The 21,891-nt window shown below is 36.4% G+C and overlaps 1 protein-coding gene across 5 annotated transcripts in view; it reads right to left on the minus strand.

The window, feature by feature from the left end:
• The window catches only part of UNC13C (unc-13 homolog C), a 599,100-nt gene that overhangs the window by 361,171 nt on the left and 216,038 nt on the right, over positions 1-21,891 (minus strand). For 4 of the 5 annotated variants that reach the window (XR_008299165.1, XM_053223997.1, XM_053223996.1 and 1 more), the window contains 2 exons: positions 2,644-2,730; positions 309-378 (listed from right to left, as the gene is read on the minus strand). Coding sequence is in view for 4 of the 5 variants with exons in the window: in XM_053223997.1 (XP_053079972.1) it covers positions 309-378; positions 2,644-2,730 (157 nt within the window). In the remaining variant the exon portion in view is untranslated. Of the gene's footprint in view, positions 1-308; positions 381-2,643; positions 2,731-21,891 lie in introns of all 5 variants that reach the window. The other variant, XM_027067285.2, reaches the window with a different exon arrangement.

A 21,891-nucleotide genomic window follows, 5' to 3' on the forward strand; every position in this document is an offset into this window, starting at 1 on the left:
AGAAGGGAGGCAAAATTTGAATCATATAAAAATGTAGCAGGATTTTTCTCAAGGGGAGAATTACAGGTAAAATGCATTAGGACGGAATAACATTTGTAAAGACAGAGAGGCGCATGCATATTTGATCAACAGAGGATAATCTGTGTGATAGTGAAGTTGAGGTCTGGATGAAATTTGTTTAGGGTCAGACTTTCCCCATGTTGCCAGTTATTTCTGGAATTTTGGAATCAACATTACAACTGAGTGGCTTGATCAGAATTGCCTTCCCCTGGACTATATCAATACATAGCACTCGACTCTGCACCTACCAGTTCCTCATTGTTTAGAGATGTCCTAATGACCATAGCCAGGGAGAGTCCAGATTTCCGGGCAGCCAGAGTCTAAAATAAACAGAATTTAGGAGTTATTGGCACATGAGGTGGATGCTAAGTACATATTGTTCAACAACATGTGAAAATGTAAGAATATAACCTATCACTGTTCATGTTTTAGTCAATAGGCACCTGCCATTTTCAGTAGTCAGCTATTTCATCCAGAATGTGAAATCATGGAACATTAAAGCTGATACAATCCCCTTATATAATCAGACCCAACCCTTACATTTAACTGATGAGAAAACTGAGGTCCAGCAAGGCAGATTGATCAGCCCCAGGTTTCCATGTTAGCAAGAGACTTCTCTAACTTTGTTTTTCCTCAAGGTGATCATGATCACATTTCTTCATAAAACATGGCCACCGGCGCAGAGCCAGATGATCTGTGTGACGGCCCCAAATCACAGGTGTTAGATGATCCTTGAGTTGTTCACAGTTCCCTGGAATACTCTTTCATATCTAAGCAGTATATTTTTCCTAAGTGTTCACTTTATCAGGTGAGAACCATTATACCCAGATTGGTTTTCTTAACTCAATCTTGGTAACATAATTTTAAATAAAAGTCAAGTCCCTTTTGTTTCCCTACCATAAAACAGAAACATTATATCTCCTACCTGAAATGTGTGTGATATAATACACTCAGCAGAACTGTAGAGAACTTTGGAAACCCGAAGTTTTAGATGGGAATGTTTAATATGTTATCTCATTAGGAACAAAGGGAAGTCACAATGGGATTTCGCACCTGGTCTTAAATCTATCTCCTTGGAGCTACAAAGCCATAAACTCAGATAAAAGTTTAGCAATCCTCAGTGAGGAAGTCACTATCCATCCATCACCACCCCTTCTGTGTAAACCTATAGAGATTACGTCCAAGGAATTAGCCAAGATGATCTTCCATTTCTGACAGCTATTGTCTCTAAAATTATGTTTGCATTCTATTTCAGTCTGTATTCGTACCTGTTGTGTATATAATTTTGTGTATCTTTCAGAATAGAACTAGATGTTAAATTCTTGCAGAACCCAAATTTCTCAGTCTTCTGTCTCTTTTTATTTCCCCATCTTGCCCTCTTTTATCCCATGAGTAAGCGCAACGTACATTCAGAAATATAGAAAATATTAAAGTGAAAATCACTTACCATGGCCTGAAGATCCCAAGTGTCAGAGGAAACAAAGTGTAAATAATTAGACATAAGAAAGGTGAGAAAAGAGTATAATGATGTTAAATAAACTGAACACTTTAAAATAATATCCACACTACAATGGCAGAAATCTGGGCTACAGAGACACAGCATGCTTTTCAGTAGAAGATCTTTCCAATCGAGATTTTATCTTTCCTAATTTCAAACACAAGTGATGGTTTTCAGATGAAGGTTTTCATAGCAAAATTAAAAATTACTGATATAAGAAATAGCATAAATTGCCGCTAAAAGGGAAATTTCTATTTCTCTGGGATAAAACATATTTTCATGTCATAAACTGTTAAGAATTTGCCTCCAGGAAACTGTGGAGACAATTTGGATGATAGAACAAAACACTTTATTTTCTGGCAGTTAAGCTATTTGTTTTTAATAGTCTAATGTGGACCATTATCAATCCTTTGCATCTTTAGGTGGCCCTGTGCGTATTTTGTTATAGGAGAGCTTGAGTTATTCAGAGTTATGTTTAGGTTTAATGAGGTTTTAATGAGTTTAGAGTTGTAATTTTCTTCAGAGAGTGGAATCACTTACTAATGTGATTAAATTTGATCTTAATTAAATAAATAATTGGTTAATAGTATCTGCTGATTTATAAAGTAGTAGAATCCAGAGACATAAGGTGAGGAAGTCCAAAACAAGCCTCCAAGTGCCCATTAAACTTGTGGTCCTTTGCAACATTGCACCTATCAAAGCCCAGTTGCAGCAGCTCAGTTAGCATGCCCTGTGACTTCTATTTGCCCAATTGTTATGCCATTTTAAACTGGTTTGTAATTTTAACCAATAAAAAGGGGGGCCAAGGGGTACGTGGCTGTCTCTGTCAGTAGAACATACAACTCTTGATCTCAAGGCCAGGAGTTCAAGCCCCATGTTGGAGAAAAAGAAAGAAGGCTTAAAAAAAAAAGCTGTCAAAAGGTTAGAATTATTTAATTTATTTAATAGATTTTAAAGAAATGATAAATGCAACACTTGGTAGAATCCAACTTCTTATATGTATTATTCTATGAAATACAGATAGGTATGGCACTTAATGATAAAGAAAAAGGCAACACATACAACTGAAGAGAATGAAACAGGAGTTCCTTACCACATCTCGTACAATGGGCAAAGTTTTCTTCCTACGGAGATCTGGCATACTGTCAATACCATAAAGCCCTCGCCCAGCCCTGAAAGAGGAGAAAGAGGAATGATTTCAATGGGATAAGGACTTCCTTTAAGAAAAAGGCTGTAAGAAAGATTAAATGTATACCATGATTTTCAACTGGTTCACAAAATAGGAAAAATCCAAGCCTCTTAAGACCTCACCCTCACCCAGTGAAAAGGAGACTCTAGCTACCAAAGTGATCACTTGTATTCTTGGATAGTTCCATACATTGAAACTTTAGCCTGGCTTGGTTGACACCTTGGTTTTCTGTCAGCATCACAAGGAAGATAATAAAAATTGTTAGTTACATGTAACTTTGTATTTCTGGGAAGACATAGAAGCAAACCATTTTACTGCAACTTTTGTCTGCAACGATATAAGAAATACCTTTATTTGTAAAAAATATCATTCTTTTTTGATGTGTTTCATCTTCACAGATGAAACTCCAAACTGGTATCTCAAAGAGCCATAGTTGCATTTAGAGTATTTGTAATAACCCTTATATCAGAATTTTTCCTTTTTTGGAATCTACCGCACAGAAAAATACAACAAGAAATTAATTTGTTATCCAAGGATATTCACTGCACCATTTCTTTTTGTAATAGCAATACAAGCTAGGTAACCTAAATATTTATGGAATGAATTATATTATCTACCCAATGAGAACACAATAAAGTAAACGAGTTAAATACCTATGTGTATAAATGAAAAAAAATCATGTTATGTGAAAAAAGCAAGTTTGCATTTTAGTAAGTTTAGTATGATACTGTATTACATGTGCTTATATATACACAGAAAAATACCTAGAAAGATATTCATTAAATTGATAGCGAGAGTTACTTCTGTGGAGTGATACTGGGTCAAAGAAAAAGCAAAGATTCTCACTGTTATAATTTTGGTAAGAGTCAATGTTCCATAATAAGCGTTACCATGTTTGCAATTAAAAATATCCTTGAAATATATTCATCTTTATTAAAATAATGGAATACATTGAATTGTTTTTTGTTGCATCTAAGCTAGTGATTTTATACAACCACAAATGTGCTCAAGTCACTGAGGAGAGCTTCCCTTATGCTCACCTGACCTATAAAACTCTTGCTAAACTCCAGCTTATTAGAATCACCTTTTTCACCAGGCACACACAATTCAAAGGCAAGGATGTCAGCTATGCACCTCTGCCACTGAACAGGACACAAAAGCTGATAATAGATTATCAGCATCTCACAGCTCCGTTTTCCCTGACACAGAGATGGCCTCTTTTGCTCTTAGCTTAATGAAGGGAAAATTTTGCCTTACTGGATTTTTTTTTATAGTAGCCGTGGTCTTAACTCCAACACTTCTAGTTGTATCAATCACTAGCTTGATGATTTTGAATAATTCACTAAGTTATCACACAACTCGTTATGTGAAATAGTACTAAAAGAAAATGTTAATAAAGATAGAACGTCAATAAATAGCAAGGTTATAACTTATATGTTTATTCAGTAATAAATGTGAATATTAATACCACTGCTCATGAGGAAGAAGTCTGTCAGTTCTGAGCAAATTATATTTAAGTTCATGAATTTCAACTAAAAGTTTTTGTTTAGATCATAGAATACAGGAAAAGGATAATAGCGGGGGAGAGATCAACACACATGAATGAAAAGGAAAAGGAGAAGCAATAGGAGGAAAGATAGTACGTGTGGGGAAAATGACATTTGAGAGCCTGTTCAGCAATGACTGTATGAGAAAAGAGTTCATACAGTTTCCATCATTACCCAGAACAATGCCAATTGATACTCTCTAGGCCAATGGCACAACACCAGTCAAAAACCAAGATTAGGATCACACACACACACACACAAATCATTGGCAGCATGCTCTTATGGACTGCAAGAAATGGCAGTATCAAGCAAGGGAAAAGGGCAATTAAATCTTCTTTTTTTCCTTCTCAGCACCTGTCTGCAGAAAGTGAACCAACTCCTCCATCAGTGTAACTTTTCACTTCCCTCCTATTCTCTTTCCATATTCTTCCCCTCTCACTGCTAGTTCATTCTTGATTCTGACACATCCCAAATACCACATTTATGGGGAAAAGGTATATAAGTGTGTTTCTAGAAGGATCTTTTGAGTTTCGTTTGCTCCAATCTAAGGCTTGGATTCCTAGTTGTTTCTATGTTCTACCTCCTGTGAAGAGAATTAATAGTGACATAAAGTATAATTAATAAATGTCTTGCCATCACACTACATGGCAATCACACTAGCTGCGTCTGAATGTTTTGAAATGTTTTGACTGCTAAATAATGTGACTTAAATAACTATGTAAAGAAACACATCCAATTGTGACAATGCTTGAGAAAGTGATTTATAAACTACAAAGTGTAATATATACACGGGTTGTGTGGTTTCTTACACTAATGATTTCTTTATGTTTTCCTGCTCATAGAACTTAATTCAAATTCCCAAGAGCACCTAGAATTTTGAGTGAACTTATATACTCACAAGTTCAAGAATCAGTGTCACACACATATTTTCTTGGGTCTTAAATTTCACTCCTTTGCTTGTCTCATTATAACAGAGACAGCCAAGGTCCCAGGCCAAACCTGAGCATTATGGAATAATGCGCCCAAGTTACAGACATGAATCCAAAATTTCTAACTGCCTTGAGTTTAGTTTCATTAAATTCATATTTTGAAATTTGTAAAATTTGTAATTGCAATAGAAATTTTCTCTTAATCTTTACCGTTTTTAAAAAAATGCTCAAAATCACGTTGTACTTCCTTAGTTTTACATTTTCATTATTACTGTAAGATGTTTGCATAAACTTTCAATGGATTATTCATCAAATAATAAAACTTTTATTGTAAATCTGAGTATTAAAAAAAAGAAGAAGAAAAAGAAGAAGCTTCCCTAATGGCCTTACCTCAAGAGTGGATAAGTGTTTGGTAAATACTGTAAAGCTCTATAAAAATGTAAGATATTTTTGAAATATTTATTTTATTTATTTATTTTTGAGAGAAAGAGAGAGAGCAAGCAGGGGAGAGAGGAAGAGAGAGAGAATCTTAAGCAGGCTCCACACCCAGCCCAGAGCCCAACATGGAGCTCAATCTCAAGACCATGATATCACGACGTGAGCTGAAATCAAGGAACAAATAAGCAAATGACCCACCCTGGCACCTTTGTAATATTTATTAAAAGTGTTCCTTATTGTTTTGGTGCAATTACAAATGGGATTGATTCCTTGATTTCTTTTTCTGCTGCATTATTGGTATATAGAAATGCAACAGATTTCTGCACATTGATTTTATGTCCTGCGACTTTGCTGAGTTCATGTATTATCTCTTAACAATTTTTTGGTGGAGTCTTTTAGATTTTCTATGGAGTGTCATGTCATCTGCCAATAGTGAAAGTTTGACTTCTTCCTTGATGATTTGGATGCCTTTTATTTCTTTTTACTGTCTGATTGCTGACACTAAGACTTCCAGTACTATGTTAAATAGTAATTGTTAGAGTGGAATTTCTTGTCTTTTTCTGACCATGAAGAAAAGGCTCCTGGTTTTTCCCCATTGAGGATGATGTTAGCTGTGGGTCTTTCATATATGGCCTTTATGATGTTGAGGTATGTTCCAGCTATCCCTACTTTGTTGAGGGTTTTTAATCAAGAATGGATGCTGTATTTTGTCAAAAGCCTTTTCTGCAAGATCATATGGTTCTTATCCTTTATTTTATTAATGTGGTCTCTCACATTGATTGATTTGTGAATACTGAACCACACCTGCAGCCCAGGAATAAATCCCACTTGATCATGGTGAATAATTCTTTTAATGTACTACTGGATTTGATTTGCTAAAATCTTGTTGAGAATTTTTGCATCCATGTTCATCAAGGACATTGGCCTGTAATTCTGTTTTTTAAAAAAATCTTTTTAATGTTTATGTATTATTTTTGAGAGCGAGACAGAATGTGAGCAGGGAAGGGGAAGAGAGAGAATTCAAAGAATTCACAGAATTCAAAGCAGGCTCAAACTCACAAGTGGAGAGATTATGACCTGAGCCTAAGTCGGTCACTTAACCAACTGAGCTACCCAGGAGCCCAAGTTTAATTTTCCTTTTGAGTGGAGTCTTTGTCTGGTTTTGGAATCAAGGTAATGCTGGTTTTGTAAAATTAGTTTGGAAGTTTTCTTCTATTTCTATATTTTGGAACAATTTGAGAATACGTATTAACTCTTCTTTAAATGTCTAGTAGAATTCCCCTAGGAAGCCATCTGGCCCAGGGATCTGGTTTTTTGGTAGATTTTTGATTACTGATTCAATGTGTTTGCTGGTTATGGGTGTGTGTAAATTTTCCATTTTTCATCCTGTTTCAGTTTTGTTACTTTGTGAGTTTCTAGAAATTTGTCCATCTCTTCCAGATTGCCCCATCTGTTGGCATATAGGTTTTCTTGGTATTCTCTTGTAAGTGTTTGTATTTCTGTGGTGTTGGTCATGATCTCTCCTGTCTCATTCATGATTTTAACTATCTGGATCCTTTCTCTTTTCTTTTTGATAAGTCTGGCTAGAGGTTTATCAATTTTGTTAATTCTGTCAAAAAGCCAATTCTTAGTTTCATTGATCTGTTCTACTGTTTTTGTTGTTGTTGTGTCTGTATTATTTATTTTTACTCTAATCTCTATAATTTCCCTTCTTCTGCAGGCTTGCTCCTTTTCTAGCTCCTTTAGGTATAAGGTTAGGTTGTGTATTTGGGACCCTTCCTGCCTCTTGAGTTGGGCCTGAATTGCAATACACTTGCCTCTTAGGATCACGTTTGCTGCAACCCAAAGCTTTGAATTGTCATGTTTCCATTTTCATTTGCTTCCATATATTTTAAAATTTCTTCTTTAATTTCCTGGTTAACCCATTCATTCTTTATTAGGATGTCCTTTAACCTCCACGTATTTGAGGGCTTTCCAAACTTTTCATTGTGGTTGACTTCAAGTTTCATACTGTTGTGTTCTGAAAATATGCATGGTATGATCTTGATCTCTTTGTACTTGTTGAGGGCTGATTTCTGACCCAGTATGTGATCAGTTCTGGAGAATGCTCCATGTGCACTTGAGAAGAATGTGTATTCTGCTGCTTCAAGATGAAATATTCTGAATCTATCTGTTAAGTCCATCTAGTCCAGTTTGTCATTAGACGTCATTGTTTCCTTGTTGATTTCCTGGTTAAGAATAAACCTAACTAAAGAGGTAAAAGATCTAGAGTTTGAAAATTATAGAATGCTTATGGAAGAGATTGAAGAGGACACAAAGAAATGGAAAAGCATTCCCTGCCTATGGATTAGAAGAACAAACATTGTTAAAATATCTATGCTACCCAAAGCAACCTACACATTTAATGCAATCCCTATCAAAATGCCACCAGCATTTTTCACAGAGCTAGAATAAACAGTCCTAAAGTTTTTTTGTAACCACAAAAGGCCCCAAAAAGCCAAAGCAATCTTGAAAAAGACAAAACTGGAGGCATCATGATTCCAGATTTCAAGCTGTATTACAAAGCTTTAATCATCAAGACAGTATGATACTGGCATGAGAAGAGACACATAGAACAATCGAACAGAATGGAAAACCCAGAAATGGGCCCAGAACTATAGGGTTACCTCATCTTCAACAAATCAGGAAACAATATCCAATGGAAAAAAGACAGTCTCTTCAACAAATGATGTTGGGAAAACTGGACGGTGACAAGCAGAATAAAACTGGACCACATTCTAACACCATACACAAGAATAAATTCAAAATGGATGAAAGACCTAAATGTGAGACAGGAAACCATCAAAATCCAAGAGAACACAGGTAGCAACCTCTTTGACTTCAGAGCCGCAACTTCTTACTAGACATATCACCAAAGGCAAGGGGAACAAAAGCAAACAAGAACTATTGGGACTTCATCAAGATAAAAACCTGCTGCACAGTGGAGGAAATAATCAACAACACTAAAAGGTGGCTTACAGAATGGGAGAAGATTTTTGCAAGTAACACATCTGATAAAGGGTTAGTATCCAAAATTTACAAAGAACTTATCAAACCCAACACCCCAAAACCAAATAATCCAGTGAAACAATGGCAGAAGACATGAATAGACACTTTGCCAAAGAAGACATCCAGATGGCTTAGAGGCACATGAAAAGATGCTCAACGTCATTCATCATCAGGGAAATAGAAATCAAAACCACAATGAGGTATCACCTCAAACCTGTCAGAATGCCTAAAATTAACAATACAAGAAACAATAGGTTTTGGCAAGGGTGCAGGGCAGGAGTGGAGAACCCTCTTGCACTGTTGGAGAAAATGCAAACTGGTGCAGCTAGCTACTCTGGAGACCACTATAGAAGTGCTTCAAGAAACTAAAAATAGAGGTTGGTGGTGGGGCGCCTGGGTGGCTCAGTCGGTTGAGCGTCCAACTTCGGCTCAGGTCATGATCTCATGGTCCGGGAGTTCGAGCCCCGCGTTGGGCTGTGTGCTAACAGCTCAGAGCCTGGAGCCTGCTTCGGATTCTGTGTCTCCCTCTCTCTCTGACCCTCCCCTGTTCATGCTCTGTCTCTCTCTGTCTCAAAAATAAATAAAACATTAAAAAAAAATTTTAAAAAAAGACTAAAAATAGAACAACCCTGCAATCCAGCAACTGCACTATCAGGTATTTTCCCAAAGGATACAAAAATACATATTCAAGGAGGCACAGTGCCCCAATGTTTAGAGCAGCATTATCAACAACAGCCAAGCTATGGACAGTACCCAAATATCCATCAACTGATGAATGGATAAAGAATATGTAATGTATGTGGGTGTGTGTACATATGTATATATTCTTTATTCTACACATACATATACATATATACACAGACATATATATATATATTTATATATACACACATACATACATACACATATGCATACACACACACACACACACACACACACACACACACTGGAATACTAGCCACCGAAAAGAATGGAATCTAGCCATTTGCCATGATGTGGATGGAACTACACTGTATTATGCTAAGCAAAATAGGTCAGAGAAAGACAAATACTATTTGATTTCACTCATATGTGGAATTTAACAAACAAAATGAATGGACATATGGGAAGTGGCAGGAGGGACAGAAGAGAAGGAAACAAACCACAAGACACTCTTAAAGAACTATGGGTTGATAGAGGAAGGGGGGTGGGGAGATGGGCTAGATGGGTGATAAATACTAAGGAGGGCACTTGTTATGGTGACCACTGGTATTTTATTTAAGTGAATGAATCACTGAATTTTACTCCTGAAACCAATATTGCACCATATGTTAAGTTTAAATTAAAAAAATAAAAAATAAGTATGTTCCCAATAGAGAGATCTGGGAGAGATTAAAACTAAAAATGGTGAAGACTGGAATTATATGTAGATAAAGAAATCATTGACTTTCCAGGCAAGAAGTCAAGTTCAAGGATACCAGTTAAAATCTGTAAGAAACTAGCTAGGCTCAATGATGAAGAGGTCAGGGAGAATCATCAAAACAGGCAACAGCAGACAAGAAACTCTGAAGGTGCTATCTGATTCTAGGGAAGCAGCAGTCTAATTTCAGTCCTTTTTGGTACAGCTGATTTGATTAAGCTATTGCTAACCATTGCCAGCAAACTAGCTAACAAGAGTTAATATTTATGTTGTGTTTACCAGCAGCCAGGTATAATGCTAATACTTACAGCCAACCTTGACATATATTACCACATTTTATTCCCAAAAAATCCAATAAAGTATAGGTACAATTATTTCCATAATATTATAAATGAGGAAATCAATGCACAGAATTGTTTAGAATTATTCCCCAAATCACTAAGTCATAGATAGCAGTGATTGGATTTGAACACAAGCTCAAGGGCTTATCATATTCCACTGTTCATATGATTGGATTATTGCATATTTACAACAATAATATGAACTGAGGCTTACAAATAACCCTACTTTACTTTTAATGAAACTAAAGTTAAGCAACTTATCCAGGCCTACAAGTCTATGGCAGAGCTTGTTTTCCACTGAAGGACTCTTACCTCAAACCCCATGTTCTTTATACACACACATTTTTCTTTTCTTTTTTTTTTTTTTTTTTTTTGGAAGATGTAAGAAGTCTATCCCAATTGATCTAGAGTTCTTACTATTATTTGAAACACTTTAAGTGTATTCCAAGACAGTACTATCTTTAGATCAGAAATCCTGTATCAGTGTATAAAATAGTCCCAATCCTCCCCAAACAGCCCCTCTTCAGCCATTCAAGAGTTCTCTCCAGGAAAAAAGGAGGCTTTTAGACTATAGGCATTACAAATGGGATGAAAACATGAGACCTAAGGAAATATGTGGAAAGTCAATCATCACATAAAATTTACAAAATGGATAAAATTCCATAAATTATGGTGTCTTCTATATTTGATTCAATATTTGTTCTACACTACATAGTCATTATTTTTCATAATTTTACTTCTTAGTTCTTTGCATTAATATAAAAGGAATTTACTGGGGTGCCTGGGTGGCTCAGTTGGTTGAGAAACCATCTCTTGATTTTGGCTCAGGTCATGATCTCATGGTTCATTGGATGGAGCCTCATATCTGGTTTTGCACTGACAATGTGGAGCCTGCTTGGGATTCTCTCTCTCCCTCTCTTTCTGTCTCTCTGCCCCTACTCCTCCTCAGTCTCTTACTTTCTTTCTCAAAAGAAATGAACATTAAAATTTTTCTTAAATAAAGGGAATTTACAGAGTTTAATAAAATCTGAGGTATGAAATTATATTGCTGTCTGTGTTGACTCAGATTCAGTTAATCATCTTGTTACAGAACAAACCAATACACATTATCTAAAGGATATACATCCTGAAATTGTTAAAGAATCTGATATCTAAGATTAAAGACGTGAAAGCTTATTTTAAATTTTTTTAACGTTTATTTATTATTGAGAAACAGCGAGAGACAGCATGAGCATGGGAGGGACAGAGAGAGGGGGAGACACAGCATCCAAAACAAGCTCCAGGCTCTGAGCTGTCAGCACAGAGCCCGACACGGGGCTCAAACTCATGACTGCGAGATCATGACCTGAGCCGAAGTCAGACACTTAACTGAGTCACCCAGGCACCACTGAAAGCTGATTTTAATATATATTATTATCTTATCCCAGAATCGATCTGATAACGTACTAAATGTATATAGATTGGAAAAAATCTCAGAGAAGGTACCAAGAGACTCCTGTGGAAACTTTCAAGCAGTTTTACCAAAGGTAGTACTTTCTGATTATGAGATAAAGGTGTGCTGTTTCCACAAGTGGGTGGTTGAGGATTAATTGGTAATATTCACGGGCTGGATAATTTCCATTAGAAATCATAAAATTAGTAGACTCTATTTATATGACAAGGAGTTGTTAAATTAATTGAAGACTATAAGCCTAAAAAAGAAAACAACAACAGAAAAACAGATCACAGTGCTTCTGTTTTTTTCTATGTTTCCAAGACAATTATTGGGCAGGGCTGTATAATTAATCTTTTTTAGCATTATGGAACACTAAGGCAATGTAAAAGATTAATAATGAATCATTCTAAATCCCTCTCCTATAATATAGCTGTATTCTCTTACAGACTTTTAAAAACAACTCTTTGTATTTAGTTACTTAATGGTAAACATAATCATTTTCATTTGCTTAATATTTTATATTGTACATACATTTTAACACAGTTTTCCAGATGATCATTATCAACTTTAATTATTCAACTGCTGCTTATTAGAATGTGTTATTCAGGATATTTTCCCTTCCTCTTTTTTCACCTTTTTATTTTTATTATTGTCAACACTGAATGACATTTGTCTGTGTAATTGGATGATTCATTCTCCACATCCAATTAATCACCATTCCTAAAGATATTTTGATTCTATATTTCATCATAATTAACACAACACCTGTTATAAGATACAGCATTATATATTTCTACATTAGGGGAAAAATCAAATTAATCTCTGATATGCTTTCTTAGCAAGTAGAATTTAAATTGTGCGTTTATTAAAAGGCCTTCTTGCGGCACCTGGGTGGTCATGAACGCACAGTTTGTGGTTTCGAGCCGCTTTGGGCTCTGTGCTGACTGTTTGGAGCCTGGAATCTGCTTCAGATTCTGTGTCTCCCTCTCTCTGCCCCTCCCCTGCTCACGCCTCCCTCCCTCTCCCTCTCTCTTTCTTCTCCCAAAAGTAAATAACCATTTAAAAAAATTTAAAATAACATTAAGGGCCCTCTTAAACCAATTTCATCAATGACACAGATTTCTCATGTATCATATATTTCTATATCTGAAAAGAAAAATATAAACAAAGTGAATTGTTATTCCTTAAGTTTCTCATTCAGAGTCCAGCTTTTGAGAATTACTCTTCAACTCAATGATCAATGTCTTGGACTTTTTCCAAATTATTGTCTTTTAAGCTATCAAGAGCAATGGGGTTATGGCATTAAATAAAATAGTGCTTAATTATTGTCTCTCTTGTTTCAAGAAGTGGGCAGCTCTTCTGCAGACAGTGATGTTGGTGGGCTCTCAACCTCACCCAAAGCCTCAAATCATCATCCTATCCTTCCATAAATCATCCTAATTTTTCTCAACTAAAACGTTAAGAAATTGCAAATGTCCAGCTCATACCGCTAGCAATAACAATAAAATTACAACACTTCCGCAGAGCACTTTTACTAGATATATAAATGTATAGACAGTAAAATTCTTATAATTGCTGCTTACTTACCAATGACTGCAAGACACCATTAGTTAAATGCATCTTGGTTTGTTATAATGTGTAAAAACAGATGTTGTAGGGGCGTCTGGGTGACTCAATTGAGTGCCCAACTGTTGATTTCAGCTCAGGTCATGATCTCACAGTTTGTGGGTTCAAGCCCCACGATGGGCTCTGTACTGACAGCACAGAGTCTGCATGAGTTTCTCTCTCTCACTCTGCCCCCTCTCAAAATAAATAAATAAACCAACAAACAAACTTACACAAACTTACACGCCCATACTGATAGTGTTCTACTCCAGGTCTTAATATTTTAGCTCATCTTTTCATTGTTTTTCTTTGTCTGTTTGTTATCCAGCCCATTTTTTACATTGCCAACAGTTTTTTTTTCCTAGACTATTAATACAAAGATACTGTTTTCATATTCAATATCCCTTATTGGATACAAGATATAGAACAAATGTCTTTATATCCCAGTAAGGTATGATTGTCCCTCTGGTCTCATCTTCTTTGACTTTTCCCTCTACCTTCTTGTTCCGGCCATCCTGAACTCCTTTATAGATCCCCAGGGTCAACACACTATTTCCCCACTCATCTATTTTCACTCCAGTACTTCCTCTGCTGGTACTGTCCTCCTTGCTGAGTGGCATAGGCTCACACTTATCTACCTCCCAAATGAAATTTGAACCTAACACTCATGGAGTTTGAAGGTACCTACCTCCTCTCCATCTCAAACAACCGGAATTCTCTGTAACCTCAACATCAGAGATTCTCAGTGGGAGGGGCTGGGCAGTGAGTAGGAGAGGAGAGGGGAAAATCATGACTCCTGGCTTCAAAGATGGGCTTATCGGCAGTTGTGTGGGTTCAAAGGTAAATAAATATTTGTTGCTAATAGAGAACAGCCTACTTTTTGGTTGAACTGGAGCAGAAAAACATTTTTTTAAATTTTAATTCCAGTACAGTTAACATACAGTGTTATATTAGTTTCAGATGTATAATATAGAATTTCAAGTTCCATCTATTATTCAGTGCCATCAAGATAAGGGTACTCTTAATCCCCTTCATCTATTTCACCCACCCACCCCCACCTCCCCTTTTGGTAGCCACTAGTTTGTTCTCCATAGTTAGGAGTCTGGTTTTTTGTGGGGTTTTTTGGCTTGTGTCTTTTCTCCCCCACCTTGCTTGCTTGATTTGTTTCTTTTTTTTTTTTTAATTTTTTTAACGTTTTTTTATTTATTTTTGAGACAGAGAGAGACAGAGCATGAACGGGGGAGGGTCAGAGAGAGAGGGAGACACAGAATCGGAAGCAGGCTCCAGGCTCTGAGCCATCAGCCCAGAGCCCGACGCGGGGCTCGAACTCACGGACCGCGAGATCGTGACCCGAGCCGAAGTCGGACGCTCAACCAACTGAGCCACCCAGGCGCCCCAATGATTTGTTTCTTAAATTCCACATATGAGTGAATTCATATGGTATTTGTCTTTCTCTGCCTGGCTTATTTGGCTTAGCATTATATTCTCTACCTCCATCTATGTTGTTGCAAATGGCAAGATTTCATTTCTTTTTATGCTTGGATAATATCCCATTGTGGTGTGTGTGTATACACGTGTGTATATACACACACACACACACACACACACACATGTATCTATCTCACATTTTCCTTATCCATTCATCTATCAGTGGATACTCTGGCTGCTTCCGTAATTTAACTATTGTAAATAACGCTGCTATAAAGATAAGGGTCAAGCAGAAACACTTTTGAGAACAGTTGTTCTAAGTCTTCTGTCATAACCCCTGTATAACTACATTGTTTGGTTGTTTATATAGATGTACCCACTAGAATACATTTTTCAAAAAATGACAAATCTCACTTGTATCTACCTCTCTAGAGCCAACTCTGGCATGTAACAGGGAAAAATAAAAAGTAGAGGTTCAAGTGAATAGGTCTTGACAACAAAGAGATTAGATATTAAATTAACCATAGTCTCGGTCTTAAAAAGTAAGATTTTTATCTTTGAAATAACTCCTGGAAAGAGCAAGAGCAAAGCCTGAGGACCAGGGAGAAAGTCAATGACCTCACAATGAAGTGAGTTTGCAGGCAAGGTTTTTGTCACAGGAAGATAAGAGCCTCGTTACTAGACCAGTAATTATTTTTTAACTTATATGAATCTCAGTGACCTCATACAGAAAATGGAATAATTAACCTCCTTGTAGCAGTGTTGGGAGCATTGAGATGATATATAGGAGTAGATTATACATTACTGGTAGTAATTAATTTATTATAGACTTCTGTAGGCAGGAATGTTATTGAAGTAGATCAAATAGGTGCCGCCTCACTGCTGCCCTAGGGCTATTAATATTCCTCCAAACTAAAGCATAGATTAGTACCACTGTTCCTGGCAGAATGGAAGTTGTAGGTAGCTCTCTACTTGAAGAATGAAAGAAAAAGAAGGGCAGAAAGCCCAAGTAGTGGTTATAGTCTATGCTGTACTCTGAGCTCTATTAACTTTCTCTTCTGACTCAGTTTTGGTCTAGACTTCTTTCCTCTGCTTCTCCCATTTTTGTTTAACACCCCAGCTTTGACAATGATACATGTTGAGTGAGATTATTCCTTATCTCACACTTATCTACAATCCTGGTCCCAGCTATTTAACTTCCTGTCAGACAAGGGTCTCAGAGATAGCCCAACCAAGTTCATTTTTTTTTTCTCTTAACTCTAATCTCTGAAAAACACTGCTTTTATCTTCTCAATTTTCCAAGCCTTGTCTCAAAATGGAAATAAAATTCAAAGCATTAAGCTCCTCCTCAGTACTAATCATTCCAGACTCCTCCATCGCCTCTTCTTTACCTCCTGGATTCTCTTAACTGTGGCCATAAAGTACAATGTTTTTCGTTATTGGAAATCACTTACCATCCTCTAAACTACCACTGATGGACTCTTTGGAAGGAACTATGTTAGACACCAACATGCTCTCTCTCAGTAAGACCATTGTAACCATATTTCCTCTTACCTTGAGTGATCACTAATTCTTTGGTTGAGCAAGAGATGAAATAATTGACTTGAGTTTAGAGGGCATGGTTGTACGACAAAGATATAAAATTATGTACACTTGCACAATGCTGCTAACATCTGAAGAGGAAAATGAGACTTAAATAGGGCACAGAATATTCCTATCTTCCATCTCTTGCTTATTCTGGCGTGTATTAATAATATTAATGTATTAATACATTAATAATAAGAACGTGTTAATAATAGTGAACTGGCATCTTGACTTGCCGACCATTTTTAAATACGTTCTCCGGCTTGCTTTGTCTCTTTTGCTCTTTCTTTAGTTCATGCAGTAAATTTGTATCCGCAGTAATTCCACTGAAGCAGGCAAGAAGCACGTTTGTTCTGCTGAGTGCCTGGATCACTCCAGGCAGTAGGTATCAACAAATAGTTCTTAAATGTTGTCGTTATTTCCACAAACTTGTCAGCACTTTTAAGCCAAGACATCCATTTTAGAAACAATTATTCTGCCTGCAAATTTCCTTTTGCATGTCTCTTTTTTGATTTCACTGGTTTTTATACTATCACTATTTGGCGAATTGCAGAGGTTTACCATCCTAAATAATAGCTAATCCAGATTGTAAAACTCAAGCAGGCTAAGAAATGACCTCCTCCCCCATTCTTGTATTTTAGGGATGTGGAAAGTAAGCTGCAAAGAATGTAAACGCTTGTACAAGATACCCAGATGACCGGCAGCAAGCTGGAAATACTTGGGAGATCCAGACAATCACTGCAGCCCTCCCTTCTTCTTTGCTTCTAATATCCAAAAGACACCAAGCTTTGTCCGTTTTCTTTCTGGTCTCTGTCTTGTTCTCTCTTTTATCGCTCACATTGTCTTCTCTTTTGCATCTTCCTTTATATATGGATCATCACAATCTTGCTGTATATCTTATCATTAGGCCAAGAATTCTTCTCACTGACTCTGTAATTACCGATTTCCCCATCTCCATTTTCTCCCATCTTCCGTTCACCTTGAACAAAACAGCTGCTTCCATCTTCCTGTAGTACATGGCCATGGGTCTAACATGATGAAAGCCATGTTGTAAGACCAGTTTGGCAGTGTTGTTCAAGATGTATTTATTAGAGGAGGGATAAAGGGGACAGAGAGGTGGTCTAAAAAGATTGTTGAAGTAATCCTCGGTTCTTTAATGGGTTCCTTAATGAGGGTCTTGACAGAGGTGGCTTCATTACTTTCTTTTTCAACCCCTTCATTCCACTTTATGAACTCTGGTAGAATTCCCAATTGAAACTGCTATAATATTTTAAAGAGCAAATGGCCTCCTTGTGAAGGAGAGCCTTTGTATTCCACTAAATTACTTTCTCCTTTCCTAGGCATTTGACCTCTTAACGCTCCATAATGCTCTTTAACACTTTAGGCAGGCTCTTTCTTTCCAGCCCTTGTTCCTTTGACACATGGTTTTAGAAGTGCTGACTACCTCATTTTTTATCATTACGTTATTTTTTTTAAGCTAATGCCATTTTTAAGTTTTTAAAGAGATAAAGGGGATGTGAAAGATTTACTATCCTGGTGCTACATTTTGTGTTTCCGGTGACTAAAAATATTTTTTTTTCATAGCAAGAACAATGAAATGGTCGTAGGTTTTATTACAATGAGTTGCAGAAGTTAAAACGTAAAATGCTGCTGCTAAAACATTTCCCTTAAAGTTTCCTCATTGTTAGGCTTGAGGGACCAATTTCTGGTATTGGGGACTGACTTCTAACAACTCAATTACAACATGTACCTTCTAGGGCTCATTTCCTTAACAGATTGATTATTGAGTGGACAATATAGCATTTTTAGGGCTTGTAATTCCCTATAACAGAAACATTTCTTCTCCTTCTGAAACATTGACTGAAGCTAAATTAACCTCAGACATTATGACAGGCTACAACACAGAAAATAAAAAATTCAGCCTGAAATGTTTTTACAGTTAAGCACCCATTATTGTTTGAAAACATTTCCATTTAATTAAAATTCATCCTACAAAGGGTCTAATTTAGAGTGTAAGTTTTTACATTCCTAAACCATGCTTCTGCGGCTCAAAGCCGTAGCAAATATGACATTGTGTGTATTAATGTTCCCGGATTTGAAGCTAATTTTCTTAGCCATCTCTCTCTGAAAAATCTCAGCATCGATTTATACATAGTTTCTAAACCACAGTCATTCATAAGTTAATGAGACACAGCTTCTTAATATGCTTTACTTAAATGCCATTAAATAGAATCAAATATCCAATAGCAAAGTAACTATATTTATCAAAGCTGATATCTTAGAAATCTAAGATTTCTTTTAATTATAATTTTCTTTATACATATGCCTCAAATTTAATAGCCTGAAATTTTTCGCAATCCCTCTCCTGTCACTAATGAAAATTAGTAGTCCCTGATAGCAGAGACTAATGTCATTAGGTGGTTGCCTGACTTTCATAGCCCAGGTCCCTCTTATTACAGACAATATTTTCTGTATTCTTTTTTTACAGTTTCCCTGTACCATACAAATAGAAACACAAACATGACTCTAACTTTAGCTCAATAAAGACACATTCAGCCCAGTGGTCTAGCTTTGATAGGTGGTACCAAGAAAGGTTTTGAAACCCTGCTCACCTCAAAGGATAAAAAAAATAAAGCAGAGAAGAAAATCCATGTTATACGCATCGAAGTAACCCAGTCACAGACAAACCAAAGGAGTCAGGCCCTGGTTGTACATTATCCCATGGTTGTCTTACTTTAAGAAATTTATGGAATTCTTAAAATAGAATTAAAGTCTAATTTCAGAAAAACAATAAATATAAGGTACTATTTTGGATGAATTGCCAACAAGGAGGGTAGGTGTTAAAGGAATTCCAACTGAATCACACATGCTAGGATATAATAATATTATACTATCAATTATACTTTTAAGGAAATGTTTCTCTGACCACTAATTCACAGTCCATTACTCCTCTCCCTCAGCAGCTCTATCTGTGCTCTCTCTGCATTATATGACCTCAAGTCCTATGGGTGACAGACTTCTGGTACCATTGGACTAGAGAGCATTTTCACATCTCTGAAAGTTTTAAGCATAACTACCAGTTATTCTTGGCAGGTTGAGAAGTGGCTTCCCTTATCTGTCCATCTGCTGCAAAATCACTTCTCTGCAACCCATGAAGGTACTCAGAGGAGTGATGGCCCAGGGTTGTGCAAGTGATCACAAACTCAAAGGTTTTAACAAAACTCAACTGCATGATCTTCAGAAACTTCATTGAATAGCCTAGGACCAATATGACTATGCTACCTTCATATTCAATTTATTCTATTTATAACACACATTAAGCATTGTGTTATCATTCTTTGCCCATATCTGACTTTCTCCTTAATTATAGAATCCTCAAATTAGGAAACATATACAATTTATTTTTGATATCTGGTATTTAGTATAGGAACTTGACACTTATTAGTATCAGTAAATGTATTACTTAGTAAATAAAAGGAAAATTAATGATTGGAAGAATTCCTTTCAGTTCTTTTTTTAGGTACTCCTTTCAAAGGAAAATAAACACACATTTAGAATCTCAAGTAATTATAGAAATTTTAAAACTGTTCTAGATTTTTCATCCACCTTGGAATTTGGAACAAAGTTCATTGTTGTAACTGGTATGCTTCTCTGAAAACTGAAGAACAAATCAATTCATCATTTATCTAACTGATAATGTTGTTCTTACTATTCTTAACATAGGAATATTTTGCCTACTCAATGCAATCAGGGGTTAAATAGAGACTAAGTATTGTTTGTTCCCAATGAACATGCCTCACAATTACAGGTGTAGTTACTGGAGCTGAAACGGAGCTTTAAAAACACTCCCAACCAAAAAGTAATTACAGTTATTTTAACAAAGACAAATCCATCTATATTTAGCTTAATGTGTAATCAACTCTGCAAGCAGATTGTCAAAACTAGTTTTCTAGAAATACATTTTAAACCCAGTATTTAAAACAAACAAACAAAGATCTAATTAGGATGGAAAGGAGAAGAAGGGAACCAAACTATGCAGATTTGGGGGATTTGGCTGTGCAGACTTGAGAAGCAGAAAGAGGAAAGACTGCTGGATTCCTATGAGGAGCGCCTTATGTGTATAATTAGTAGTCTCTCAACTCATGGTGATATTGGAGCTGACTTTCAATGACAGCATATGATTCTCTGGATTTGGGAAAGAATCATCTGGCCGGTGGTATATAAGCAGAGTTACTTGAAAATGGGCGTGTTTCTGATAAGATCATTAATGCAGCAACGATACAAATTTCTACCTGGATTTTTCTTTTGGGTGCATGCCTGCCTGGCATCTGTCCATCATGTGGATCTCTCCTCTACGGTCTGGCACAATGACAACTTAGCTAGTAACCTTAGGGTGATGATTTCACCATGGGAGATGAGGTAAAGAGAATACATGTCAACTTTGTTCATAAAATGCAAACAATATAACAGAACAAAGATAGCAACTTTCTACCAGTTAGCAAGTGCTAGCCACAATATACATTAGTTCTTGTTATCATAAGTTGGTCATTTAGTCTCTCTATGCAAGCTAAATCATTTGAGCCAATGACAATTAGGACCCCATATAAAATAAACAGGTTGTACAAGTAAGCCAATGAGAAGTAATCAAGTGGCTCTTAACTTGTATCCTGGGGTAATATATGAGGGAAGAGAAGAATTTTGCCACTGATAAGAGTGTTGCAGGAGATGGGAGCTAAGGCTGCATCCTGACCTGAGTCCTGCTTGCTTACAGGTGAGGCAACTGTCACACAAATTCATTCCCTTTTATTTTCTCTAATAAAAGCAACTAGATACGACTCTAGTAAAAGACTAGATATGTGAAATATGGTATATCCCAAGAAGTCCCACCAGCTTGCACTTATTACCCTATGTAACGTGACAGAGAACACTAAGACAAAGAGGGGGAATTGGGGAAATGGGCATTTGTTACTATTACTTCCGTTTTGTCCAATGCAAGCAATGGTGTACTTAAGCTCGCCTCATGATTCTGGAGAACAGATTGTGCACATCTTTCCTGAATTGCACATTTAGAGTTGTCACATTGATAGCTTGAAATTGGCCTTGATAGGACAATGTAGACCAGGAAAATAGATAAACACTACAAATTAGTTTGGGGGCTTTGTTTTTATTGCTATTTTTAATGGAAAGCCAGTTGTAAACCATTTACCAGCATATCACTAATGGCAACTCTTGTTAATATTCCCAATAAGAAACTCCTCTAATTTGTTACTTCACTAACTGAACTCCTTTGTTCCCATTCATCTCTATTTTTGGTTGATGTGGACCCTTAGTATCTTTCTATATCATCTTTGTACAAATGATTGAGTTTGTAATCAATGTCTTCCTCAGGG

Source organism: Acinonyx jubatus, chromosome B3, assembly GCF_027475565.1.
Source record: "Acinonyx jubatus isolate Ajub_Pintada_27869175 chromosome B3, VMU_Ajub_asm_v1.0, whole genome shotgun sequence".
In the NCBI taxonomy this organism is placed as follows: Eukaryota; Metazoa; Chordata; class Mammalia; order Carnivora; family Felidae; genus Acinonyx; species Acinonyx jubatus.